Source organism: Endocarpon pusillum (genome assembly GCF_000464535.1).
Source record: "Endocarpon pusillum Z07020 unplaced genomic scaffold scaffold4490, whole genome shotgun sequence".
NCBI lineage: Eukaryota > Fungi > Ascomycota > Eurotiomycetes > Verrucariales > Verrucariaceae > Endocarpon > Endocarpon pusillum.
In genome coordinates, this window is record NW_006916438.1 from 124860 (window position 1) to 151612 (window position 26753).

Sequence of the window (26753 nt, forward strand, 5' to 3'; positions counted from 1 at the left end):
ATTTCCAGGGCCAGTTCGCACTTAATCTCAAAGAGGTCAAGGACCGGCCCGGCTATACTTCGAATGGTCACGTGCCGCTGATATTTCCACCCTTGAGCCCTTGACTTTCAGGGGTAACCGTTGAGATTTCACGCATCAGACGCCTCTTCGCCAGGCTACTATCGAACTAGTGTCCTAGGTTAATAGCCTACTACTCAGTTAGTACTCGTAGATAAGTAAGTGGATGGTTCGGATGAGCGCCAAAAGATTCCCACATCACCGGCAGTTCGCATATCCTCCACAGATTGCATTGTTTTCAGGCAGGTGCTGGACACATCGTACAAGAATTCGCGAATGACAGGTATATAGTGGCTGCAGATTGCCACCGCTGCAGCGACGTTGCAAAGAAATCCTTGAGGACTGATCGCAGCATGAACCCTGCCAAGACTAGATTCCATAACCAGTAACACCGACAGCCACCAAACTCAGCCTTACCGAGTAGTATCCGCTCACCCTTGCAGCTGTCAAGCCCGAAGCCCGCAGGTGTCATCTCATGTTTGCTCCTGCTGAATTTTTTCAACAACCAACCACCGAATAACATTCCCGAGCGTTCTCTACAGCCACTCGTTGCGGCACTGGTTACTTCTTGTTGTTCCTGCTCACAGCTCACCACCATGGCCCCCTCAGCTATGTCTGACGGTGATGCTTCACTCCAAATCTCCGTCACAGAACCCCCAGCGCCTCCGAAACGTGATACTTCACAACAAATGCCGGCCACGGAGCCTTCGGGTGAACCCAACGGTGACAATTCATTACACGTATCAAAACCGGAACATTCGGCTATACCCAACGGCAATGCCTCACAGCACGAAAAAGCCTCAATCAGCTCTTACACTGAGGAACCTCCGCAAGTTTTCACCAATCCGCCCTTGGCAATTTCAAACGGTGACGGTGCATCTCTACTCTCCCTCAAGACACCTTCGAATATTTCTAATGGTGATGGTCTAGCACAAAAGTCGACCACGGAACGCTCTGCCAACATCAACGGCAACAGTTTACCACGACTGCCTTCTATGGAAGCCCCGGCCAGCTCCAGCGGTGACAGTTCTCCACCCCTCCCACTCCATAATAAGCTGCTGGATCACGTTGTGAGGACGCCTGGAAGACAACCTTCACCTCAACCAACACATCTAGGTGTTCCGGGCGCCTCACATTCCAATAATTCCAGGATCCTCCACGAGACGGGTCCCGGTTATGTCGCGCCTAAGTTCGAGGGAAAGGAGCAACAAATGGAAGATGGTATAAGTTTGATCGTTCAAGCCATTTTGGATAGCAGTACTGACGGACTTGTTGCATAGTGATCGATATAGTTGAAGAAAAGGGTTTCCTGCCAACCGAGTTTGCTGTTTCCGAGACCGATTGGTTCTACAACTCATTGAGCATTGATGATACATATTTCCAGACAGAGACGGCAGAGGCAATTGCAAATAATATCTTATCGCTGTACGCAGCCAAAGTGGCTGCTTACTCTCGAGGTGATAAGAAGACTGAAGTCCGGCTGGACAAAGAAGCGGCAGATCATGCCGTCTACATCGATACGAGTCAGCCGGGAATCAGCGTTATTGATGGGCCCGGATACGAGCGACGCATCGATGAGAAATACATCAATGTCTCAACGCATGACAAGAGCTATCGGGTTGAATCTTTCCGTTCCGCAAATGCTCTGCTCGACAACAAAGATCAACAGTTGAGATGCTACTTCGTCTACCAATGCCACTTTGCGAATCCCAATCCTGGAAGAGATACTACAGACATCGAACAAGTTGGTGAGAAGAGATTCCTACAGAAGGCGACAAAGAACACCAAGGAAGTTTATCAAGGGATCCTCACCAACGCAGTTGCAAGGACCGGACCCGTCATCGAAATGTTCGAGATTGAAGGGTCTCGAGAGAAGAGACTAGTTGTCGCGTACCGTCAAAGATCCGCAATGGGCATCTTCAGTGCCTTGTCTGACCTCTATCACTACTACGGGCTAACGAGTTCGAGAAAATACGTTGAGCAATTCTCCAATGGAATAACCATCATGTCAATATACCTCAAGCCTCTTCCAACCGAGGGACGCTATCCTCCAATTGAGGCGTCGATTCACCAGATCATGAAAGAAGTATCATTACTGTATTGCGTTCCACAAAATAAGTTTCAGAGCCATTTCGCCAGTGGTCGTCTGAGCTTGCAGGAGAGCATTTATGCACACTGCGTATGGATCTTTGTGCAGCAATTCTTGAACCGTCTTGGCTCCGAATATACCTCCCTCACTGCCGTATTGGATCCCAACAACAGCAACCATGTCGAGATACTCTCCAGAATTAAGCGCAGGCTTCGCAACGAAACGTTCACCGCCGACTACATTCTAGAGATCATCAACAAGTATCCAGACCTTATCCGCACATTGTATCTGACATTTGCCAACACGCATTATGTTCAGGTTAGAGGTGACATGGACGATTTCCTCCCCACTCTCAGCTATCTGCGAATCAAGGCTGGTCCTGTATTGGATGAATCACGGATGACAGAAATGATATCAAGTGCCGTTGCTAACGAGCATGACGAGATGGTCATGATGTCTTTTAGAATCTTCAATTCTGCTGTGTTGAAGACAAACTTCTACACACCTACGAAAGTTGCTCTGAGTTTTCGACTCAACCCGAGCTTCCTTCCCGAGAATGAATACCCACAGCCACTGTACGGCATGTTTCTCATCATCAGCTCTGAGTTCAGAGGCTTCCATCTTCGATTCCGCGACATTGCGCGTGGAGGTATTCGCATCGTCAAGTCTCGAAACAAGGAAGCCTACTCCATCAATGCTCGATCACAATTTGATGAAAATTACAATCTCGCAAACACACAACAGCGGAAGAACAAAGATATTCCCGAGGGCGGCTCCAAAGGTGTCATTCTTCTTGACGTCAACCATCAAGACAAAGCCCGGGTTGCCTTTGAGAAGTACATTGACAGCATCCTGGATTTACTTCTACCGCCTACTAGTCCTGGCATTAAGGATCCAATCGTGGACCTGCACGGTCAGGAAGAGATCCTTTTTATGGGCCCAGATGAGAACACCGCGGATCTTGTTGATTGGGCAACAGAGCATGCCAGAAGCAGAGGTGCTCCGTGGTGGAAATCCTTCTTCACTGGCAAGAGTCCCAAACTAGGCGGCATACCGCACGATGCATATGGCATGACAACATTGTCTGTTCGGGAATATGTGCTCGGAATATACCGGAAGTTAAACCTTGATCCATCAAAGGTTCGCAAGCTACAGACTGGAGGCCCCGATGGTGATCTTGGCTCCAATGAGATACTGCTGGGCAACGAAAAGTACACCGCTATTGTGGATGGTTCTGGAGTTCTTGTTGATCCTGAAGGTCTTGATCACGATGAGCTGCTAAGACTGGCCAAGTCAAGGCTCATGATCTCTCACTTTGAGACCAAGAAGCTCTCATCCTTTGGGTATCGAGTTTTGGTTGACGATTCGAATGTGACTTTGCCAAGTGGTGAGACCATCAATAATGGCACGTCATTCCGAAACACGTTTCATTTGCGTGATGGTCGACCCTTCGACCTTTTCGTTCCATGTGGAGGTCGGCCAGAATCGATTGATCTCTCAACTGTATCAAAATTGATTGTTGACGGGAAATGTGTCATTCCTTACATCGTGGAAGGTGCAAATCTGTTCATCACGCAAGACGCCAAGCTGAGATTAGAAAAGGCTGGCTGTATCTTGTTCAAGGATGCGTCTGCAAATAAGGGTGGTGTCACTTCATCCTCGCTAGAAGTGTTGGCAAGTTTGAGCTTCGACGATGCAGGATTCATCGAGAACATGTGTGTTGGCGCAGATGGGACCGTTCCCGAATTCTACAAAGCATATGTCAAGCAAGTCCAGGAGACTATCCGTCGAAATGCCTACCTGGAATTCGAAGCCATCTGGCGTGAGCATAAGGAGACTGGCATCCCACGCTCGACATTGAGCGACACTCTCAGCATTGCCATCACGAAGCTTGACGAAGAGCTACAGAAGACGTCATTGTGGAATGATGTCGGTTTGAGGAAGTCGGTGTTTGAAGATGCTCTGCCAGAATTGTTGTTGAAGCAAGTTGGTCTTGAGAGGATTATGGAGCGGGTAAGTTTAAGCAGATAGATGTTGGAGTGGGTTGAGGTTGCTGACTGTCGAAACCAGGTGCCCGACAATTACTTGCGAGCCATTTTCGGTAGCTATCTTGCCAGTCGCTTTGTGTACGAGTATGGAAGTGCGCCCAGCCAGTTTGCGTTCTTTGATTTGTATGTCCACCACAATAATATGTGCTAAGGGGAGAGCTAACACAACAAACAGCATGTCGAAACGGATGGCGAAAGTCTAAAGCTAGCCAGTGTGCAGTTCATTATCGGCATACCAGGAATAAGAAGACACACACTTAGAAAGTCCTATGCTTTGAGAGGAAAGTGTCGAACGGCTGCTGAGCTTACGAATGCAGCCATAGGGGAGCTTAGGAATGGGAAACAGGTGTATTATCTACACCTGAACACGCAGAGCATAGCTATGATGCAGAGTATTGACTTAGTATTCCTGTTTTAATAAGAGCAATTTTTGGAAGATAACCTTCCCACCGGTGCGGTGCAAAAGCGAAGATGGTATGAATGTAGGCAGACCCTCTTCGGAAATGTCAATGTGATGGTAAAATGCTGCTCCCTCCCCAATCATTTGGGTACCTGTGTGGGCTCCATTGTCTCCGCTCCACTGATCTCACGTTTTTTGATTCCCTCCTTCTTTTCAGATACCATTCCCCGTCTCATCTCGTCTCGTCTCGTCTCGTTCATCAATCTAGTCTGGTCTGGTCTAACCAGTCTCCCCACTTCTCATTAACCACCTGGCCATTCTATATTTTCCTCATCCTTTGAGTTCAAGAGACACTCTGGAACAAGAACGAATATATATATATACGCGGGTGACTAGGTCAGCCAACGAAAATAGTTTGGAACTTGAAACTTTTCCATACCGCACTGGCGAGTAGAAGATTTGCTTTTCTTCTTCTTTGTTATTAGTCTTTGGGTCCTTGATACACGCACATCACTGTCACTAACTTAGCTTGGGAAAATGCGCAAGGTTTTTTAAATGCTGATCTGATCTAGTACGGATATTATCTATCATGGCCATAATTTGAGTGAAAGGAGATTGAACTGGAGTTGTTTCGGAGCTCAAGAGTCAAAAATCTTATCCCCTCCGTGACCAGACAGGGGTGTAGAATGCCGCAATTAGCGTCGTAGATCTCCTTTTTTTGAGGTTGCAATAACTTTTGTCTAAGTATTTCGTTCGATTCCAACTTTGGAAGGAGGATTCCCTATGACCAGCGCTTTGTAGTCATTGCAACATCATCTAATTCTTCTCCGTAGATACTGAGTGTTGGTGAAACGGGCTTCTACGGACAACCTTATTTGAGCTTAAAATCTGCAAAAGACGCTAATTGCGGCATTGGTCACGGAGGGGATAGCGTATTGGTACTGGAAGATGCATGTACTCAGCTACGCCAGCATTATCGACCAACCAACCTACTCATTTCACTCACTCTCTCTCGGAAAGTTCGCACGATTTACCATGTCGTCTTCGGAAATCGGACACCTCAGTCCTCTTTTCAACCCAATTTTCCTGAATACAGGATTTACAAGCGTCAATGTCTACCTCACCCCCAAGCTGAGCCCCCTATCTACTTCATCTGCGGAGACATGTCAGAAAGCGAACCATGGCGGCGAGAGATTTTCGCAGTCTACATGCTCCGTTGAGCCTGGCATGCATCATGGTTTTCTTTAAGTATCCACAACCCTGCCAAGGGTTGCACGCCAAAATGACGATTTTCTTCATCGTCGCTGTTATCTCCCATCGAGATACGACTTCAGCGGAGGTGCGGCTCTCAAGGACGTGTATGACCATCACCTTCTTGGGTCGGCGAGGAAGGAATTGCATCCGACGCTGTTCATTGTTGTTCGGTCTCCGGACTATGGAGAAAACGGCATTTCGCTTGCCAATCTGAACACGGACTTGGAATGCAATGTTGATGCGTGTCGTGTGCAGGCCCCGGAGGCGGTCTTGGCGGCAGTGAAACTTAACATACCGTATCTGGTGCGGACGGGGATGACTACAAGGAGAACGAGCTGCCTCCGCTATAGTTTCCGGCGAATAAGGCTAGCGAGAGAGAGACGTAGTTTAAAGCGAGCAGGTCGTTTGCTCGATGCCTCTCTTGCTGTGGAGATGCCTGCTTTTTTTCTGCCGCATGTCGAGTCCTCTGTCTGTGGAAACCGCTAAGACCAAGAGCCGAACGAAACAGTACCGACTGCGCTGTACTCGCAGGTGCTCGTGCTTAAAGATATTTCCCGAGCAAATGATGGATAAGCCAAGGCTAATGTGGTAGAAGCCGAGAACGATAGATAGAGCTGATCCGTCCAGCTCAAGAATCCTAGGACTGGATCAGTGCCCTCTGCCTGGAATCTCCGACTAGTTGATCGAGATTACTCCCTGCTCAGTCACGTGGGCCAGAGAGGAATGGAACATTCTCTTCATGTATTCGCGAAAGATGACGGAGAAGGCACCGTGAGCAAGATGAGTGGAGAATGGTAGCATCTGGACTGGTGTCGAGGAGACAGCCGATTGAGTATCATCAGATAATAGTGATAGTTTGCTTCTCATTCTCAAAAGTCGAAACCCGAGCTCCTGTGGTCACACCAATCCTCACAAATGCGCTTGCACAGTCTCCAGTTTCCGACGATTTCTCGTGCGGTCGCGAGGGCCTCAGTATGAGCGCCGAACATTTTTGAGCATCTAGAGGATCTATCATGATAAGTGCACCCAAAAGTGGCTGACCATCACTGCAATAGTCTCTACCTTCATACAAATCAACATCCAGCCAAATGCTGTTAAGCAGAAGGCCGTCTACTCCACTCACTTGAGGTGGCACAACTCTTCCGCCATATCCATCTTCCTCTTCGCTCTCGCATCCATTGTTGACAAGCTTTAGTTTCGTGAGTCGCGCCCTCATCACCGCATATCCTCCGGTTACCTGGCCATGTTCGTCAGGACTTCCAAGCCTGCAGTCGACTTCGACAGCCTCGGCATCGACCAGGCCACGAAAATCTTTGACATAGCCATATTGAACAGGGCTATCAACTGAAGCCCATGACCACGAAGGAGCGACGTAGGCATTCCGACTTCGGACGAAAGGATGATCTTGATGACGACGAACTACACACCACAGGAGTGATCGGACAAACGCAACTTCCCATATCCCGGCAAGATACCTTCCAAGAGCAGCGTTGCGTGATTGCCTGGCGATGCCCGCAAGAGCTATGAGCTTGTCCGATCGTATTCGTAAGCTGCGAGCGGTATAGTTCTCCACAATTACAAACCACTTTGCAACAGCTCTCATGGGATCGAATTCAGAATGAATGCTGTCGGACTGCAGGTCGATAACTCGATTATCCTCCTCCTTATCACAGCCACCACACTCACAGTGCATCGAGCTCCTACACTCCCAAATCATCTCCTTGGAAGCGTAGTGTAGAATTCTTGCAGCTAGCCACCGTTCCTGGAACGCCCAGGCCCGACCCAGAAGAGGTTCGAGATCAGTGTTGGTGTGCAGATGGTTAGGATCGAAATCAACGTGTTCCAATCGCTCTCGGACGAAGATCTTGGGTCGGATATCACGTAAACTGAAGATCCCGGATTTTGATCTAACTTTGACGCATGGCATTTGCTTCCGCTCTGTGAAACAACCTACGCTTCCATCGGGAGCACTCGAACCCGCAATGACGAGGAAGGCGTTACTGTATACTGCAGCCATATTGGCAGCTTCGAAGGCCCAGTCAGCCGCATCATCTTGCAATATGCAGAGTGCATCTATCCAAAGGTAGCGCACCCCAACATTGCGAGTGACGATCAGGGCATCTTGGAATGTCTTCGGTAGACTCTCCCACGAGATGGACTGCTGTAGCGAGCTGCTCGATGCATTTGTGAGCTTAAGGCCCTCGAGTCTGCCCCAACAATGACTGAGTGCACAGTAGAGACCTGTCATTCCTGTCGAGTTCGTTAATCTCAGCTTTGGGATATGAGAGTTTGTTAGTAGCTCAATCACGCGTGTTGGGAGCGTCTGATTTACTCGGTAATTACACGACTTGTGGACAGACTTGCATTCTATTATCCATTTATGCAGAAGTCTGAAATTGACTTCGGAAGAAGGATTGACGGAGAGAGGGTGGAAAGGAGCGAGATATGACCATGGTAGTCGATCACCTGCTAGATGTCAGCAATCATTGGATATGCCGGGATCTGATTCGCACATTTGTTCTTTGCGTACATATACAATGTGGGTGATACTATAGCCGCGCTCAGACGGGACACCACCATCATGGTTAAGGTGTTGCCATCCGTACTGACAATGACCTGGTTCTGGTCATTGTTTTGTCGTAATATGCGGCTAGAAGGCCGTTCAGGTGCCCATGGGTACTTGGTGAGCGCCACATGAAACACCTCACAGACTGTGCATTCCGCCGCAGACGCTTTCAGTGAAGCTGTTGTGGTGAAGAAGAGGACACCTCCTTTGTCAGGAACACTATTCCACGTCGACACTCTCTGCAAGCTGTTACAGACAGGACAGGGTTGCTCGTTCTGAGGACCATGGTGCCATGTAGTCAACACAAAAGCTTTGATCTTCTCCAGATTCCAACCCGATGTCATGTCTTCATGTCTTGGTGGTTTGTGATCGCTGATCAGAAGACCTTTGTCAGAGGCCCCAAAAGGTGCTCATATTAATACCAGCTCGAGCTGACACGACATTCCACGACATGCAACAACTGAACACGCTGCCATTGAGGTGTAGAATAAGCTGCAACGAAGGGCAGTCAACTTCTAAGCCTCGACTGGTGGCAATCTCAGCCATCCACCTCAGCGAGGACACAGATGAGCTGTGCAGTCTAAAAGTCTGGGCTAGAATTGGCTGTGTGTCACGCGACCGCGACCGCGCACGCGCCCACTCTGCGCAGTAGTTGGCCTCTCCTCCTTCTGAGATAGATTCTGCAGGTAGATAGAATTCAGTTCATCCACTTCATCAAATTACAGCCTAGAAATAGTATGAGAGCTGTGCACGTCAGTTTAGCGTGGACTAGCTCACTGCCCAGACTTTTAGTGCGCACATATATGCGCTACGTCCTAAGTAGTACTGCGGTAGGAGGCATAATGTTTGTCAATACAGTGCTAGTAGTAACTAGTTCTGATACGAGTCCACAAATAGCTAATTAGTTGTCGAAAAGCTTACAAGATCAAGCAGCCATACAAACAAGACCACTAACTCGGATTAATCCATCTTTAGGTTAGTGCTGCTTAGCTTCGCTTGTTTGATAATTGTTTGGTCCAAAGATACTAGTGCGGGGGTGACAAACATTATGCCTCCCCCAGTAGAAGACTCCACCTCAGCCTCGTTTTCAGCCTCGTTCTACTTTCGGTTCCCCCTAACATATCCAGGCAGAAAATCTCGATAGACATCCGGTCTCCCCAAGCCCAAAATCCCCCCAAATCTCAACCTAGTTTTGCATCGGTGTTCACGATTTAAATCTTCGAGGCCCCGAATTCTTTGAATGCACGACAGCCGCAATACTAGATCCAAAATCAAACTGGAGCAATCAAGTAGTCGATTTCCTGTATCTCACCCTGTCAGAGTTGCCGGGGTTGTGCGAATGCAAGGTTATGACCAGTTCTTGATCTGTTGACATACTAGTATTCCAACTTCGAAGCAATATATATTACTACTCATATATGTGCTTCTATTTTCTTGGCGCGGAAAAGGTTCTCGCTCATTCAATCAAAAGGTTTCAAGTAGAGAACTGTTATTGGTATACTCGGATTTTGGTACTTTATTCTATGCTATACCGAGTACATGTTGGTCATGTAACTATGCTCCGAGGTTCTTCTTCGAGACTGTAATGTCCCTTTCCTGTCCTCTGCCTCAATGCTCTTTCTCTCATCCCATTCGTGGGTTTGTATTTTTAGTCTTCGGCCTACTATCTTCGCTCAGCACTCTGAATTATTCATAGTCTGTCTGCTCAGTTCTCTCATAGGTGCCGCCTTTCGACGCTGAAACGCAGTGAATGCTTTCCTTCGTACTCATGTGGTCCATTCGTTAGCCCCAGACATCATCCCATCTCAAGTCCTCTCACAAATCTTATATCGAATCAGTCGCTATCATCCAAGCTATCCCTCCTCCCCCTCCCTCCCTTCCTGAATCCTCCCGCATTCGCAGCAGCGCTCAGTCCTGGAATCGGATGATGATAGCTCTTGGTGCCCTGGCTCATGTTGTCGAAATCCAAGGGCTCGACATAACTCCCGGAGATGGTGCTCGGTCTGCTCGCTGCGCTTCTCGGTGCTGTGGCGGGTTTGCTTGGACTCGCGTACCGGGTTGGTCGTGCTGCTGCTGCTACTGAAGGAGGAGGCATGGTGGTGGAAGAGTGAGTCGATGTGACAGTGAATGCATCTTCGTTGCCGTAGGAGAAGTCGCGTCTGCTCTGCCGCTGCTGCGAGCTATGACGACGATGATGGTGAGATGGAGGAGGGGGGTGAGGGTGGCTGTAGTATTGATCCGGACTGCTCTGCCGGCTGCTCTGCCGGCTGCTCTGTCTGTGTGCAGGTTGTCGTTGGCCACCGCCGCCGAAGGAGGAGGGGTCGGTTTCCGAGTAATCTGTGCCGTAGAACTGGGCATCGGAATCCCGATTCATCCCCCCAATCTTAGCCGGTTTCTCGTGTCGGTAGGCGCGGACATCGTCGTCGAAACCGCCTTCCCATCGCTCTTCCTTTTGCTGACGCAGCTTTTGTGCTTTATCCTTTTCTGCCCTTCCACCACCTCTTATTCCATTACCTGCCTTCTTCCCATTCTTCCCCTTCTTGTGGGCTTTCTCTTTGATGATCGGCGCCTCACTACTCAGCTCCGTCATTGTCCCATCCTCATCACTGTATCCACTGGCGACCACGCTTCCTCCCCCCAACTTCGTACTCTTCGTTGCATTACTCAATGTTTTCCCATCCGGCCCCTTTCGTCTAAGTACGGTGCTCTTGTAATCCTCCCAATCCCCCTTGCGCCACTTGAACCCGCCGTTCTTGGCCCAGAAGAAGAACCAGATGCCCACCACGACGAAGAACAGGCCGATCAGCGCGAAGAGGGCTTGGATGCCTTTCATGTTTATGGAGTTTGGCGGGACGGCGCCGGAGCCGAATTTGGCCGATTGCGGTGCCGGGTTGCGGGCAGTGAGGTGGGTGTGCGCGGTGAGGGGGTTAGAGAGGAGCTGAGGATTGAGCATTGTTGTGCGTTTGGTGAGGCCATTGAAAGGTGGTGTGGTACTGAGAAGTTCCAGCTCCGCAAGTGAGAGGGAGGAGGGATAGGCTGGAAGGTCAATGGGGGAGGTACGCGAGTCGAGTTCAAGCGAGGAGAGGGTGAGGTCACGGACTGAGGGATCAGTTGGTAGCGGTGCCATGTTGATGAGTTAATTGTTCCGACGATGGTGTGAAGGGAATACTCAAGGTCTTAGTTGAGTTCGAGAGGTGTCAGTATGTGTCAGGCGGTCCGCAGACGCGGCGCCGACGAATGAGTGTCGTGTCAGGCTCTGGTATGATGATCATCCACCTTTTGCAAGCCAGGTGCTAGAGATACAGGATGGAACAGATCAAGTTCCCAGATTTGAGGTAGTTTCTTTTCTGACAAAAGCAAGAAGAGTTATCGGTTCAGCAATTATGGGAGTACGAAGATCTGGAAATCCCGGTGGTTGAACTCTGGTGTGGCTGGGTGAGCGCCCTGATGTCACCCTTGGCAAAGGTAAACAGTTCTCCTATCTAGGCTTAGCTCAGAAACGTAGATCAGAAGCCTCACGCTAAGCTGCTTTAGGCCTTCATCCGTTGGAGCATTAATTCTTGTTCAAAGGACACCGGATTCACAGCTTCTATCGAGCGTACGGATATTTGCTTTCTTTACACTCCTAGCAATCTACAAAGACTGTTCATCCATCCAGTTTACGTACACATCAACGGACGGAAGCTAGAGGGCTGAAATCTGTCCAATGAGCCCACGTCAACTCTACGAAATTCTGAGCCATCCTCATGGATCTGGCTGGAGGTCACTTGAACAAGAAAGACTACCACATAGATTCGCCCACTTTGGGGACGACTCTACACCACCAAAGTCGGACTACTTTGTTAATCAGTCTCAGCATCTCCTGACATGAGGATGGCTTGGAATCCAGCAGGCTATACAGTGCCATCTCTCTCAGAAAAGAGCTTAGGAGTTTCTGACTAGGCCTAGAACATGGGGAAATGTAGATAAAGGGGGTTTATGAGTCGGCCATTTAGAAGAGGATGACGAGCATGTAGTACTAGTATAGTATTGCAGTCCTTGCTCAACCGGCAGCTTTCTTCCAATGGTCATCCAATTGGATGTCTCGGCTTCGCAAGGACACGAGCCAGAGAGCGCTAGAAGATTTTATCAGCTGTGGTCCTGCGCCAGGTCGGTGAACAAGCTTGGTAAAGTCAGAGGATGTGCTCGCTCGACGCGAGCGCGAACTAGCAGGAGGGGGATGGCGAAAGACTGCGCAGCTGAAGGGGCCAAGATGAGAAATGTGGCGTTCGATGCCGACGAGACCATGTAGACGCTATCCAGGTGGTTGAATCGAAAGCGAACCGCCCCAGGCTGACTGAATGGGTGGATCCCGGAGGGGTTGTGGAGTAGCTCAAACGTAATGACGCTGCAGTAGAGCGGGATAACGAGGGAACCAACCAGGTGTGTGCAGGCGAATGGAAACATGGAGGATAGCCAGTCAGAACCGGGATATGTGTCTCGACAGGATTGGCTAGAGGACCTATCCCGTCAAGAAGGGGACGAAGGAATTGAAGAGGGGTCGAGGCAATCAGAAGAGGTGACGTGCCCCTAGCTGGCATAATGCCTCACATGACCTTGCTGTGGCAATGCATTTCTCCAAATATGCCCGGCTCAGATTGTTTTGCATGTAATGATCCGAGTGGGATCCGTCAGATGCTTTGGAAGACAGAGTGCTGCTGTTTCGGTCTTTGCAGCCTGTAGACCCTGTCGACCCCAGCCAGTTGAGAGAAAGCGATTATGCCATCCACCCCCCAGCGGCAGCAGCCCAGTCTTTCTGCTAGGCCAAATTGGAAGCACAATACGCAGACAATCCAATTATTGAGAACATCCTTTCTCTAAGCCGCACCCAAGGGAATATTGTAAACAGATAGATCATCGCGCAGTCATTACACTCGTATAGTCATGAACATCGTAGAGATCAGTATCAGCTTACAAGCCAACCACTAAACAACCGCCATTGCGAAGAACATTCTGAGTATTTAGTGAATAACATAACATCCAGTCAGAAGGTAAGTCCACATCCAAAACAATCGGTGGGCCTGCAGCGCAAACGCCATCACCCAAAATGAAAATGGCCGTGAATACAAGGTCGTCAACGGGAATACGTGAAGAGCACAGTCCCTAATGTGCAGCTCAGCCATATGCTAGATCATAACCAAACGAGTCATCATATGATGCCTTGCTCGACCAGCTGGAAACATGGGGTGCTCGTTCAGGCTCACGATCTAATGACTGATCCCTCGATCTTCTCACCTCTTTCTCACTGCTCCGTCGGCTCTGCTTCGACGATGAGGTGGTGGAACCACTCCGTTTCAGCAAGCTCAAGGCCTTATTGTCTCGGCCGCTCGACTCCTGCTGTTTGACGCTAATGTTGAAGTCACCGTTACCTCTGGGCTCGATCTTGATGCTGCGGTTTTCAGCACTGTCTGCCGAAATACCTAGAGTGACTCCGTGCATCATCAGGGTGATATCGTTGCTGCCTAGGGTAGTCTTGGTCTTGCCGCCGGTGGACCCTCTGGAGCTGGTATTGATCGAATATTGGCTGCCACTATCGGAACGCCGCTCGATCTTGGAGATAGCGTCAATGGTAAGAGGCTGAGGGTTGGTGCCACGAGATTTCTGGTAGGCTTCTGCTCTCATCTCATTGAGTTCGGCGCCAAGAATGGAAGTCGGTCTATCGAGACCAGACTGAGTGCTATTCACCTTGCTGGTGTGTTTGGCCTCAGTGTAGGATTTAGACTTCGGAGGTACAGGTCTGTTTTGATTGGAATTATGGTATGATGAAAGTGGAGGCTCGCGGTACGATGATGGTGGTGGGTCAGATTTGCGTTCCCTGGAAGATAATCGTGCGTGAGCGGGTCCATCGTTACCGATACCGCGCTCACGTTGATCCGAGAGTGGTGTAGAGATGGTAGTGTTGGCTTTAGCAATGTTCGGACGACGCCGGACTGGTATAACCTGAGGTGGCGGCATCCTCTTTGCGTCCTCCTGACGAGACGTGGAAGGATCTCGGGCTCGTTGAGTTTCTCTGTGCGATCTCGTCCTCCCCAAAGGTGGCTTATCCGCTACAATGGGAGACTGCTGGATAATAGGCTCGGCACGCGAGCTGGTGCGCCGACGTGGCTCTGGCGGTCTTGGGCCTAAGGGTGGCAGTGCCTGCTGGTTGTACTGAGATGGTAGAGATTGTGCATACTGTTCGTATGGGTCTATGAAGGGCAGTACGGGCGTCTGTACATAAGGAGTTTGTGGATATGCTGAGAGAGGCGTTGGTAGCATGTTCCAGTCAGAGGCAGAAAAAGGTTGCAATGGCAACGCGGAATATGACATGCCATCATGAAAGCTCGTTGGGCGCTGTTCGTGATATGACTGTCGTCTATTCGGTCGTGATTGACTTTTTGAAGCTTCGGGGTGCTGTGCTGTTGGCGCCACTTGCTGAGACGGTTGTTGTGATGCTGAGAAAGGTGACGGTGGGATGGACTTCTCTTTTAGAGGCTTTTGCGCTTCTGAGGGCTCCAATTTATGATATCCATGGAAATCGCATATTTGACAGTGTCCGGGTGAGTGTCTCACCATAGGTTCAGGCTTTTCGGCTTTAGACTTTGATCGTTTAGCAGTTGCAGGTCGACTCGCGCTTTGTTGAGGCGGCTCACGGGGAGGGCCTGACGAGTACGGACGGCTTTCTCTTTCAAGAAATGATGTGTTCAGCTTCAACCGGGTTGATTTGCTCCCTTTTCTGGTCGGTGCATCATTATGGGTACTTTTGTGTCTGTCACTCATTTTGTCATCACCCCCAGAGGAATGTAATCTGTGTGATTCTGTGGGAGCTAGTTCAGGTTTAGATCGCTTCGCGGCAACATTTGCAGAGGTTCTCGTGTCAGGCAGTATCGTCTGAGCATCTTCGTCCCACTCTTCGCAAGTGGCAGCACGGGATGCTCGAGTATTGCTAGCTAGCATGGTCACCACTCTGGAAGTGACCCAAATAAAGTCGGAACTGGTCACTCCCGCAACGGCCCGCTAAGTAATCGATAAGCTGTTCAGCCCTACAACACGACGAGCCTCCGTGAACTTGTCAGCGACAACAGACGATCAGGGTAGAAGGGTATAAATTCTGTCGTCTCGGCCATGGAAGAGCGCAATAGATAACCGAAAATACCCCTCAGGTCGAGCGCAAAGGTAAGGGTAAATATTGAGGCCTGCGGTTCATGCAGGTTGTGATGCTGCTGTGTGCTACTAGTAGTGGTCCGTAGCTGGGGTCAGTTTAATCCGACATCGACATCGTCGGATGCTGAGGGTGTGCGATTAAGGTTTCCTTCTCACTCGATGGAGGAAAAGAGGACGGCCGAAATCATATTTGCGTGACACCCAATACTGGTTGCAGCGGAGAAAGGAAATGGATGGGGCCTGAAATGCATACGTAGGAAGATAACTCGACAAGGCCGCCCGTAGGAGTCACACTTTTAGCTTTTCAGAAGAAAAAAAATTGTTGGAAAGGAGAGGAATGATCACGACCCGCGGACAAAAATTGGGGTCAGGTTGAAGAGATGGGTGCCTGGGCATTAGAAGCAAAAAGGGAGCCAATCTGCTGGTCAAAATTCTTGATCGCAGCCCAATCGGGGTGGGCAGCAGCGGCAGCCGAATAGAAGCAGCAGAGAAGCGAGCAAAGCCGCGATATCAGGGTGGTGACGCAGATCAGACACTGGTTCGTTGGTGGGATTCTCTCAAGCTCAATGGCAGGGTGTGAACGTATGGGGAACAAGCAGGATGCAGCTATCACTTTGGCGGAAAGCCTAAATAGCTCCTCCCGAGCAGGTGTTGCGCGATTGACAAGCATGTCCACTGAAGGAGTTCCGTTGACTCTGAGCCCGGTCTCTCTGATCCACCTGGGGATTTCTGCCACGCTGGCCAACCATTGTTCCACAAAATCGCTGACCACAGAGATAACTGGCTGCTGACCTCTGCAATGGCCCTTAAAAGACGCCACCTTCTACGCTGTTGCTGCGGGTTGCGTGAACTCCCCCGGGTTACGAGTACTATGAGTAGTGCCAGAGCAAAAAGAAGCCACAAGCCTTTGGAGCCACATGTGAGCCGCATGAAATCCTCGAGTACGGCCTCTCAGGCAACCACTACTAAAGTCTCCGCTTCGAGCCAATGGCATACAATGCAAACGTCGGCAATCATGTTTGAGCATACTCGATCCACTCGTCTTGTTCCTCCAAGCATCTGTACAGGGAAGCTCGCTCTTCATGTTTTCACATCCTTGATACGGTCAGCTCAGATGTGCTCAGAAGTGCCCACAACCGCAAGAAAACCTTACCTCTCCACAGGGTTCAGACCTAATAACGACATCCCATTGTGTAATACTTGTCTGGCCGCCTCATACAAAGCCATCCTCGCCTCCTTGAGCTCCGGTTCGCTACCAATCACTTTGAGGATATCGTAGCTCGAGCTCAGCGCATGCGTCATCTTGAAAAGGTAGGTCAACACTGTGGCAGGTTCCAGGGTCTTGACGGTGTTCTGGACGACATCCGGCCATTGCGCCAAGAGTCTGACAAGATCAATGGCATGCTGTTCTTTCAGCAGCGAGTACTTCGCCGACAAGAGTTTTGTCAGATCAACATCGGATTTCCTCTCGATCGAGCTCAGCCGTGCGTGGGCGTACTGGAGGTACGGGCCAGTATCTCCTTCGAACGACGTCATTGCTTCCAGGTTAAAGTCGTATCCGTTTATTCTCTTGCCAGACATATCTTGCACCATGACCGCGGTGATGCCAAGAGTATCTGCTACTTGTTCGGGGTGCTCGATCTGTTCGTACTTCGTCTCGTTCTTCCTCATCACATCATGCATTTTATCTGCTACATCCCGAAGAATATCGTCCAGGAATTTTACAGTTCCCTTTCTCGTGCTCATTCCTCGAACCATACCGAAATTGATATGTTGACACTTTTCTGCAATCTCGCTATGCCCGCTTAGCTCGGTCACCTTGAAAAATTGTGCAAGGTGAAGATCCTGCTGTGCTGCAACAACATAGATCATCTTATCGAAGTGATATTTATCATACCTCGCCCGGATTTCGGCAATGTCCCTGGTCAAATACAGCGGCGTCCCATCTTTCCTCTGGAAGATGGCCTTCCCAAGCTTTTTCGCTCCGTGCTTCTCAAAGTCGACAATGACAGCACCTTCTGACTCTTCCGAAACCCCGGTTTCGGCAAGCTCCTTTGAAACAGTGGCAATAGCTTCTGGGGCGACTTTGGATTCTCCTGCGTACTCATCGAATTCGATATTGAGTCTAGCATAGGTCTGCTTGTACTTTGAGATACTCAGATCTCGGAACTTTTCCCAAAGCGCAAGCGCATCTCTGTCACCGTCTTCCATGCTCTTGAAATACTTCCTCGCCTTCTCGTCCTCACTCTCCTCGATTAGACCTGCCAATTCTTTCTCCAGCTCGATGACACTTTCTTCCTTCTCCTTGTTTAGTTTGATTTTCTCCTTGAGCTCTTTGATCGGAGCATCCTGCACGGCACTGTCTTTATTGATTTTGACGTACACGTCAAATAGATGGTTGATGGGGTCTCGCGTTAATTCTTCTTCGCTACCATACTTCTTATAGCCATTTGCAAGAAGGCCGTATTGCTTCCCCCAGTCTCCAAGGTAATTCATCTTCCATACATCCCATCCAATTGCGGCATAGAGCTTCGCTATGAACCCTCCTATGATAGTACTCCGAAGATGGCCAGCATGAAAGGGCTTGGCAATATTCGGCGACGAAAATTCAACGATGATCTTCTTCCTCCCCTTTGATGGATCCGATGGGTCTCGTAGTCCTAGGTTGGAATTGGTGCCGTACCCCTTTTTGTTCTTCAAGATCGAGTCAAGCACAGTCTTTATAAGCGGCTCTGGCTTGAAGAAAAACTGTAGGAAAGTGCCTGCCACCACTGGCTTTTCCACCAAATCTGACTCGGGAAATTTCTCTCCAGCTTCAGCAGCTAGTTGCTGGGGCTTTTTGCCTTTGATCTGTAGGGCTGGCACAGGTAGCAGTAGATCTCCTTTGTCTTGTGTCTGGGTCCATTGTAGCTTGGAAAATACTGCAGACGGCTCTACTCCAAAGATTGGCGCCAGACTAGTGGCAATATGCTCCCGATAGATGTCTACCGGGTTTAGAGATGGATAGGAGTTTGGAAAAGCCATGATTTTGGATGACCAGAAGGGGTACGACGCCCCTCCGTATGTGCTGAAGTGTGGAGTACACGTGAATTGGGAGCTGAGAGATTGTAATGAAGCTGAGACTGCAGTGCTTTTGTCAACAAATAATGGTGTACCTGTAAAGAATGTGATGGTTCGGCTAGCAATCGGTGCTACAGAATGGTTAACACCGCAGTGAAACTTCCTGCATATTGTCTTTCTTCGCAACGTTCTTATCATGTAGGTAGGATACAGACGATGGGCTCAACAGTCAAGAGATACTAGTCGTCACTTGAATTGGAAAGGAGACTTGTTTGTGGAGTCATACATTATCCTCGGCTTTGATTGGCCGTTGGTTGAACAGAGACAATGCCAAGCCTTACAGAGCAATGTTCTAGATCAGCGTGGTGAAATATATCTATGTACTGCTAGCTATGCTACATTCATAATCATCCACTGAGCATGAAAACAACCAGATGCCATCTGTGTTCACTTAGAAGCAAAACACCTGATCTTCAAGCTTGCTGACAGGCCGAGCTTTTGTGTATCCCAGAGACTCGGTAGCCTTCTTCATAGCACTGACCATCGGCGGAGGACCACAGATCAGAATCTTCATGTCTTCGGCAGGTGCAGGTAACTTGTCCTATTTGGCCAAGTCAGCCTTTCTCCACAGGAAATAAAACGTTTCGTGCTCACCTTGATCATGTCTGCAGTCACAAATCCAACACCTCCCGTCCAATCTTCTGGTGGATTGTTCAGCACGTAATAGACTCTAAAGCCCTCATCTTCTCTAGCTAGACGATCGAGGTCGTCCTTCAGCAAGATGTCGTCCGGGTTAACATTGGCGAAGATCAGATCGACTTGTGTCGTATCTTCTCCTCCATTCCTCGGTCTGCCCTTGACAATTGCGCGTATTATCTGCAACATGGGTGTAATGCCCGTGCCACCAGCAATCATACCAAGATGCCTGCACATATTGGGTGTGTAGACCATTGCGCCCTTTGGTCCTTTGACTTTCATGGTATCTCCGATCTGGAGGGTGTCCATGTGCGCCGAGATGTTTCCTTGTGGATACGATTTTATCATCAAGTCAAAAAAGCCCTTGTCATCATCCGACGAGATTGGAGTGTAAGATCTGACCACCTCCTTCTCCACGCCTCTCGGGGTTGCTGCCAAAGAGATATGTTGGCCAATTGGCAAACCAAGGATATCGGTTGGATGGGGAAGGGCAAATCTGTAGATTGCGACATTGTGGGAGCAGACTTTCTTCTCCTTAAGCTTGAAGTGTTGAAACTCGGTAGGTTTAAGCACCTTTAGGCTTTCTAACCATACGACAGATTAGTATTTGCCGAGATCTGTCTCCACTCGTTCTCCACTCGCATTGAGACAGGACTTACCATTCGTTGAGATTGAGAAAAATCCGATAAAGGCAGCGAGAGAGATAGCCCAGGGTAGCAATTTTACATCGTAGAATGTAGTACCGACAATGAGTACTGTCGAAGGAATATAAACCCCCAGCACATATCGCAGAGAAAGTGCGCCTGGCCTACGAACGATGAGTTAGCGCGGGTCTCTGAAAGTGTAGCAATAAGCAGCTCACGGCATGTCTGCCTTCGTCTTGTCCTTCTGTGCCATGCTGGAAGGCTCTCAGTCCCTATTGCAGGAGAAGCCAGATATAACCAAAGCCTTCTTGTGGAAACACTCACGGGCCATCGAACTGAGCGATCTTCCGCATGATAAGTTTATATTTTAAGCCGGTACAATGCGGGGGATGCCAAAAAGGGTTCAACCGTTCGGAAGTCTCCAACTTTGGGGGTCTAACCGCCTCAACCGCCTCAACCGCACGGTGCACCCACACCACAAGCAGATCCGACTCGGCCCAAGGCCCTCCGGCCCTTACCTACTACTTATGCATCACGGTAGTATTTAGTGTGATTACACGAAGAGTCCCAAGGACACCCCAGAAGTCTCCAACTCTCAACTCCACACACTTGGAGCATGGTTGTTTCACACGATGGAGTGGAAGATCCTCCCCCATTCAACCTGACAGACGTCGACCGCGCGGTACTGGCCTCTACAGACGAGGAATTCCATCTGCAGACATGGGAGGACCTCAAAACCATCATCGGTACTTCCCCACCACCGTCACTGCCATCAACCACTACTACCTACCAGCACCCAACAGCCACCACGTACATCAAGAATAACGCGGTAACAATGCCCCAGCAAACAATGACCTTCACCTCCTCAAACGCAAACCTTCCGACCTCCGCCGCTACCTCAAATGGTCGAGAGATATCAAAGCCTCCTACGGCTCCATACCCAATTACATCATGCTCAAACGCTTGAAATGGACGCCCCTCCCCACCTCCACCCCACAATCCGGTCCGCAATTCGCCTTCAACAACCCCCTTCCTTTCGCCGACAAGCGCGACTTCAAGATCCTGCCCAACGACTGGCCGTACGGGATGGAGCCTGGAATCCACCATATCGTGGTCTGGTTGAAGAATCGGCTGGAAACGGAGCCCGGGAGAGGAGATATGACGCAGCGGTCGAGGAAACAGATCGAGGAGTTTGTGCAGAGGAGGTTTGTGGATAGGGTGGCTGGGTTGGAGGGGAGCAGGGAGAAGGTCCAGTGGTTCAAGAATTGGACGGCGTTGCAGAGCGTGCCCGGGTTGGAGCACGTACATGTCTTGGTTAGGGATGTGCCGGAGGAGGTTATCCAGGAGTGGACGGGAGGAGAGCCTGCTGTGCAATGAAGTGTGTTCATGTATAAGAACATGGCATTCTTCTGGAGTTTAGGGAAATAGAGATACACAAGATGACGCGTAGACGCTAGATATTAGAAAATAGAGATCTTCGTTGGTCCTCGTTGTGAGAACAGTGTCTAGCGGGTATCATGTGCTGCAAAAGATCCGCGACTCCCTCGATATGCATGAACCCAACCCCAAGTGAGGTCAGCTCGTCTCACTTTCTTTCGTTATACAATCGATCTATAACCTGGAAGACCTCCGTGACGCCTCTCAATGTTTCTTCATCAATATTCAAGCCGCCAAACCGCTGCTGAACCTTATCAGGATGCCACCTTACCCTCTCCGACTTGAGGGTCGACGCGAAAGCAGATTCCGTGTTGGCCAGCTCACCCGAAGCCATACGCGATCCAACCGTCTTGGTCATAAATCTCTCAATCTCTTGTGTGTTCACATCTTTCCTCTTCCCAGACTCGACTGGCCAGACAATCTCGTTTCGAAGGTGGACATTTTTCTCCTCAGTGGCATCAATGGTCGTATTCCTCGAGCGAGCGAGCAGGTACAGATCATCCCAAGCCTTCTCATAAGCCTCCCACTTCTCCCGCCACATTCTCTTCTGTTTCCTCTCCCAGCCCCTCCTCAAACTCTCCTCGACCTCCCGCTCAAAATCATTGGGCTCAATACCCCTATCTCTGCTCTCACCTGTCTCCTCCTTCTTCTTCTTCCTGTTCGCATCTTCCCTCTCCCGCTCCTCCCCCAGGCTCTCCTTCCTCCTCCGCTCCCGCTCTGCCTCCACCCCCTCCCAACTCCGCTCCCACATCCCCCGCCTTACAAATGCGATGTACTCCTCATCACTCATCTTCTCCAGTTCCCCAGTCTCCTCATTACGCTTCGCGTCCGAGTAGGTGTGGATCGGCTGGCCGTAGACGCTTTCCCAGTAAGCGGCGCCTTCGTCGTCGCCCATGGCATCGAAGAGGGACTCGCGGAAGGCGATGTCGGGGTGGAGGCTAGATGCAGGAACACTCTCCGGAGAAGGTGGGTTGACTCGGGGAGAGGTTGACAGTCTGCGCCGTTTGTGCCGGTGATGATGGCGGTGGTGGTGGTGATGTCTAGAGGACGATTCGGAAGCATGGCGCAGGTTGTCCTCATCATGCCACTTGGAAGTCTTTGATTTGGACTTGAACTTGAAGCGTTTTGAGGAGGAGCGGCTATTACTGCCTCTAGAAGTGGCATGTTCTGCAGGAATTTGTGCATGATCGCCAGTGTTTGACGTTGTGGTCATTCCGGCTTGCGGTGTATGTCAAGTGGTGTGGATGAATAGCTTGGTATGTAGTACTTTCTAAAGCCCTACTTTATGTAACCAGGGTTTGCAGATTTATGTTTCCTGGTCAAGACGCCCATACCCCGAACTGCCTGTGACCAAAATGCACCAAACTTGCTAAATGCTATGTAGGGGCTAGTATTACAAATGCTGAGTTTCTGGACCGCGCGGAGACAGGATTTCGGTTTGAGTTTGCCAACCCACATTATGAGGCAGGTGTCTCCAGCAGCATCAGCGACGCTTGCGCAATCTGCGGATCATATTCGCCTTCCTTATACAGAGGCGGATCCGTGGTGTCTATAGTTCGATCGATCTTGAAGTAGCGTATTTCAAATTCTTCATCAATCTCTTCCTCGTATGTGAGAACTTCATCCCACAGCTCAGGGTATGCCTGCTTGGCCCAGGTTTCAACTTCGTCCTTGCGGTATTGCCATGGAATGGCGTTATAGAATGTTCCGATACTATAGGCTTGTAAGCAAACTGCGGATTCATCGTGAATTCGTGACTTAGACCTACGTGAATGCATCAGGCGGCACCCCAATATCGTTTTCCATCTCTTCTATCAGCTCGATCGTGTTCTCGAACTCGCATTGGCCAGCAATCGCGCCAATATAACAATCATAGATTTCCTTTGTGACCTCGAGATCCCAAGCTTGTATCATGGCAATAATCCTCCTTGCCTCTGTGGCTCCGTGAGGAATCCATGTCTCGCACGCTCGTAATGCAAGAGCAAAAGAGCTCATGGTCGGTCCTTCAAGCGAAGTCATGATCTTCCAAAAGTGGTCAATGACGGCTGTGTAAGGCTGCCCACATGCGATATAGGCTGCCATGAGCCCATTTCGAATCCGTGTGGTAGGCTCAACTAACAGGTCGAGCTTCAACATATTATAAACCATCTGCAACCCGTCAACATCTTGACACTTTGCAATGCCTTCAAAACATTGACCATAAGCTTCGGGTGTCGGACGAGCCGCTGGGTCTTCGCGCTGTCTCATATGGCCGAAGACAAGGCAGGCGAGGTCGGGCCGCTTGCGTTTGAAGAAGGAGTGCATGATCGGAAGGCGGTCGTTGACGGGAGTTTCTGGGAAGATCGCGCGAAAGAGTTCGTATGCATTGAATGCACGTTGGTCCGTTACCCTTTCATCTATGATGAATTCCTTAAAAGTTTGTAAAATGCGAGCGCGATCGTTGCGGGGGTATGAATCCATTCTTTGTCCAAGCAGCCCAAGCGCTTCCTCTGGCTCTTCACGCTGGAGATAGAGTTTGCAAAGCCCGCTGATGGTTTCAGCGTCAAGATACACATCTCGTTCTAGGAGCGAATCTGCTATCCGGGTGCTAAGTTCATAATTAGGAATTGGTGAGAAACAGAGCGCCTGCAGGAACTTGTCCAGGATCGGCACATCTGATCCATCCTCGATTGGGTCTTCCGACGACAAAACATTATATGTTGATGCTGCTTTGTCCAGATCACCAATTCTGACCTCATAGTCAAGCTGCAGTAAGAATGTCTTTGAGTCAGGTTGTAGGCCTTGTTGTTTAGCTATTGTTTTGTAGTCGCGGACGGCCCCGACGTTACCAACAGAGAACGCGTACTCGACCAGACAATTGATATTAGCCATTGTTGGACCGGTAATATCATTTTCGGCAGCCGCCTCAGCTAGGCTGCTTATCAGAGCGGCAACTTCGTTCGCATCGGCCCCCTGAGCTGCAGAAGAGACAAGGATAACGTCCCAGACCCGAGGATCATGCGATATGGCTCGAAGATTTGCCAGGATTGGTTCGGCCCAGCTTAAGTCTTTGTTGCGAATGCAGACTCTCACCATCTCAACCTGGGCTTCGACAGAAGGGGACCCATTCCCAAGTATAGCTTGCTCGTAGATCCTCTTTGTTGCATGGAGACTAGCATGCTTTGCGAAGTAGATCGTTAGAAGCTTGTGAGCGTCGACACTCAAATCACCAGTATGAGCTCTCATCTCATCGAAAGCCTTCCAGATATCTTGCCCCAGCCCCTCGTTGCACAAACCTTTGATCACCTCCAACCAATTCTTCTGAACATCACCTTCTGAAGAGTTCCTCAAGATGTCCCATGCTTCCCTAGCACCGCCAGTCGAAGAAAGTACTGTAATGTACGTTTCTGTCGCGGCCGGATCCGGAGGTGTAGGTGCTTGGCCAGCATTCCCTGGTGCTTCTGTTCTCTGACGAAGCTCAGAGAACAGCATGAAAGCCAGCGCCTTAGCATCGCTCCTGAACTTGTCCTTCCCCAATGATGATGCGAGAGCCGACAGCCCTTGCTGGAGATCCGCTTCAGACAAAAGTACTTGCAGATCCGTGTCCGTCTCCTCATTGAATTTGTGCTCCTGTAGATACGAAAATCCCTCCGTAAGTAAGTAGATATCACTTCTCGAAAGACGTGTCCTAGCTTGATATCGGTATTGCAGTATGGTATTGAAAGCCCGAGCAATTTCTTTCATAGGTGGCAGCCGCGTCTGGTCCCTTTGAGCTTGGACGAGGCGGACCAAGACGTCTGCTGCTCGTTCGGCATGCAAGGATGTGCTCTTGCTGTTGGTAACAGCACTAACCGGTAGCTGAGGAGACAGACCGAAGAGTGAGCGGCATTGCGGAGAGGATACTGTGGGCGCCGTCAATGCTCGACTTCGCCATCTGGGGAGTTTCCTAGAGCATGTGGTAATGCAATATGGCTCGTTAGCAACAATCGCTCTGAAAACATTGCGTGTTAAGCTGGATCGCATAGTGATTTAACACTGGAAAGCGATCGAAAAGCGGGAGCCTTTAGACTGAAAACCCTTGATGCTGGTCACGAAGGAGGAGACTGATTTATGTCATGTCAGTGATGCACTGGTGACACTGATGAGGAAGAAATACCGAGAAATCACCGATCAACTTGTGCAACGTTAAACTTGCATCACTCGTTCCCTATGCAATCAAATAAAACCACTTCCACCAAATACAAGCATAAGGACAGCTGGAACCCAGTCCCAAGTTACTGGGCTGGAGGATATTCCACTTTGGAGCGTATCCTCCTTCCTCTTTACGAAGCCAATGCCTCCATCAATATCTAATTCTGCATTTACTCACTCCTGTCGAAATATCGTTGCACACTGGCATTCGCCATCTCACGCCTCTCGATCCCTCCCCGTGGTTTCTAGAACAAACTGCCTATACGAGATTTCCACTCCCTGGCAAGTGGTTTCAACCGCCAAATTTGGTACAACGGCTGCAAGGCGCGTTGAATCGAGTCACAATGTCACGAGCATGCCCGCTGGCCAACGAATGGAGGCAAGACGTAAAGAGCAGCTTGAGGCTGATGCACGAGCTATCGAAAAGAACTTTACAAGGGACTGGAAACCAGGTGATGTCTATGCACCGCATGATCTGAGCGCTGCGGAGGCACGTAAATGGAAGAAGAAAAAGGCCCCCACCACGGATGCCTTCGATGCACTGTCAATGAATCCACTCGACTGCTACAAGGTCAGCTACAGGATCAGAATACCGTAGATCCGCTAACCTACGGACAGAACTTCTCCATTATGTCGGAATACATGACGGAAATGGGAAGAATCAGGCATTCACGGGATACGGGCCTACGCCCAGTCAACCAACGCAAAATAGCGAAGGCCATCCGACGTGCGATTGGTGTTGGATTAATGCCGAGTATCCATCGACATCCAGAGCTGCTCAAAAGAGAGCTGATGGCCACTCGCATGACTGGAAGGTCTGGCTGAGCGGAGTTGTGCTTGTCCAACGCCGAGCAAGGCCCTGTAACGCCGCTCCACCTTTGTCGCTATAGAACAGCTGCGGGAGACTCTTGAGTGTTCACTTCATTGTGCTAGTCGCAGTCTCACCATCCACACTTCCGCATGAGAGTCACCTTCAACGCTTCTCCTGATAGAGCAATTCATTCTGGTGTAGAGAGAGCACTGAGTACCCTGAGAACTTGATTTACTCCGCCACTTGGCATATGAAATCGTGAGTACGAACAGTAAAGGGTGATATTTCAGCCTGGCAATTTTCAATATTTGACATTAGGAGCGCGGAGCGTAGTAAGAG

The 26753-nt window shown here is 49.8% G+C and overlaps 10 protein-coding genes across 10 annotated transcripts; 3 read left to right on the plus strand and 7 right to left on the minus strand.

The window, feature by feature from the left end:
* Nucleotides 1-653: 653 nt before the first annotated feature.
* EPUS_04723 (NAD-specific glutamate dehydrogenase) lies at nt 654-4397 on the plus strand (the record flags this gene model as incomplete). The annotated part of the gene is made up of 4 exons (XM_007805712.1): nt 654-1278; nt 1338-4159; nt 4217-4317; nt 4370-4397. The coding sequence occupies 4 exons, from the start codon at nt 654-656 to the stop codon at nt 4395-4397; spliced, it is 3576 nt and encodes a 1191-aa protein (XP_007803903.1).
* Nucleotides 4398-6686: 2289 nt separating this feature from the next.
* On the minus strand, nt 6687-8758 carry EPUS_04724 (uncharacterized protein; the record flags this gene model as incomplete). The annotated part of the gene is made up of 2 exons (XM_007805713.1): nt 6687-8314; nt 8455-8758. The coding sequence occupies 2 exons, from the start codon at nt 8756-8758 to the stop codon at nt 6687-6689; spliced, it is 1932 nt and encodes a 643-aa protein (XP_007803904.1).
* Nucleotides 8759-10248: 1490 nt separating this feature from the next.
* On the minus strand, nt 10249-11541 carry EPUS_04725 (uncharacterized protein; the record flags this gene model as incomplete). Its single annotated transcript, XM_007805714.1, has 1 exon — nt 10249-11541. The coding sequence occupies one exon, from the start codon at nt 11539-11541 to the stop codon at nt 10249-10251; it is 1293 nt and encodes a 430-aa protein (XP_007803905.1).
* Nucleotides 11542-13568: 2027 nt separating this feature from the next.
* Nucleotides 13569-15212, minus strand: EPUS_04726 (uncharacterized protein; the record flags this gene model as incomplete). Its single annotated transcript, XM_007805715.1, has 1 exon — nt 13569-15212. One exon carries the CDS (start codon nt 15210-15212, stop codon nt 13569-13571), a length of 1644 nt encoding a protein of 547 aa, XP_007803906.1.
* Nucleotides 15213-16745: 1533 nt separating this feature from the next.
* On the minus strand, nt 16746-18620 carry EPUS_04727 (Arginine--tRNA ligase; the record flags this gene model as incomplete). Its single annotated transcript, XM_007805716.1, has 1 exon — nt 16746-18620. One exon carries the CDS (start codon nt 18618-18620, stop codon nt 16746-16748), a length of 1875 nt encoding a protein of 624 aa, XP_007803907.1.
* Nucleotides 18621-19107: 487 nt separating this feature from the next.
* On the minus strand, nt 19108-20249 carry EPUS_04728 (NADH-cytochrome b5 reductase 1; the record flags this gene model as incomplete). The annotated part of the gene is made up of 4 exons (XM_007805717.1): nt 19108-19257; nt 19311-19936; nt 20012-20160; nt 20215-20249. 4 exons carry the CDS (start codon nt 20247-20249, stop codon nt 19108-19110), a joined length of 960 nt encoding a protein of 319 aa, XP_007803908.1.
* A 363-nt stretch (nt 20250-20612) lies between these two features.
* On the plus strand, nt 20613-21373 carry EPUS_04729 (uncharacterized protein; the record flags this gene model as incomplete). Its single annotated transcript, XM_007805718.1, has 2 exons — nt 20613-20742; nt 20841-21373. The coding sequence occupies 2 exons, from the start codon at nt 20613-20615 to the stop codon at nt 21371-21373; spliced, it is 663 nt and encodes a 220-aa protein (XP_007803909.1).
* A 208-nt stretch (nt 21374-21581) lies between these two features.
* Nucleotides 21582-22646, minus strand: EPUS_04730 (uncharacterized protein; the record flags this gene model as incomplete). The annotated part of the gene is made up of 1 exon (XM_007805719.1): nt 21582-22646. One exon carries the CDS (start codon nt 22644-22646, stop codon nt 21582-21584), a length of 1065 nt encoding a protein of 354 aa, XP_007803910.1.
* A 244-nt stretch (nt 22647-22890) lies between these two features.
* EPUS_04731 (uncharacterized protein) lies at nt 22891-25435 on the minus strand (the record flags this gene model as incomplete). Its single annotated transcript, XM_007805720.1, has 2 exons — nt 22891-23146; nt 23202-25435. The coding sequence occupies 2 exons, from the start codon at nt 25433-25435 to the stop codon at nt 22891-22893; spliced, it is 2490 nt and encodes an 829-aa protein (XP_007803911.1).
* A 523-nt stretch (nt 25436-25958) lies between these two features.
* Nucleotides 25959-26428, plus strand: EPUS_04732 (uncharacterized protein; the record flags this gene model as incomplete). Its single annotated transcript, XM_007805721.1, has 2 exons — nt 25959-26174; nt 26222-26428. 2 exons carry the CDS (start codon nt 25959-25961, stop codon nt 26426-26428), a joined length of 423 nt encoding a protein of 140 aa, XP_007803912.1.
* Nucleotides 26429-26753: the final 325 nt, after the last annotated feature.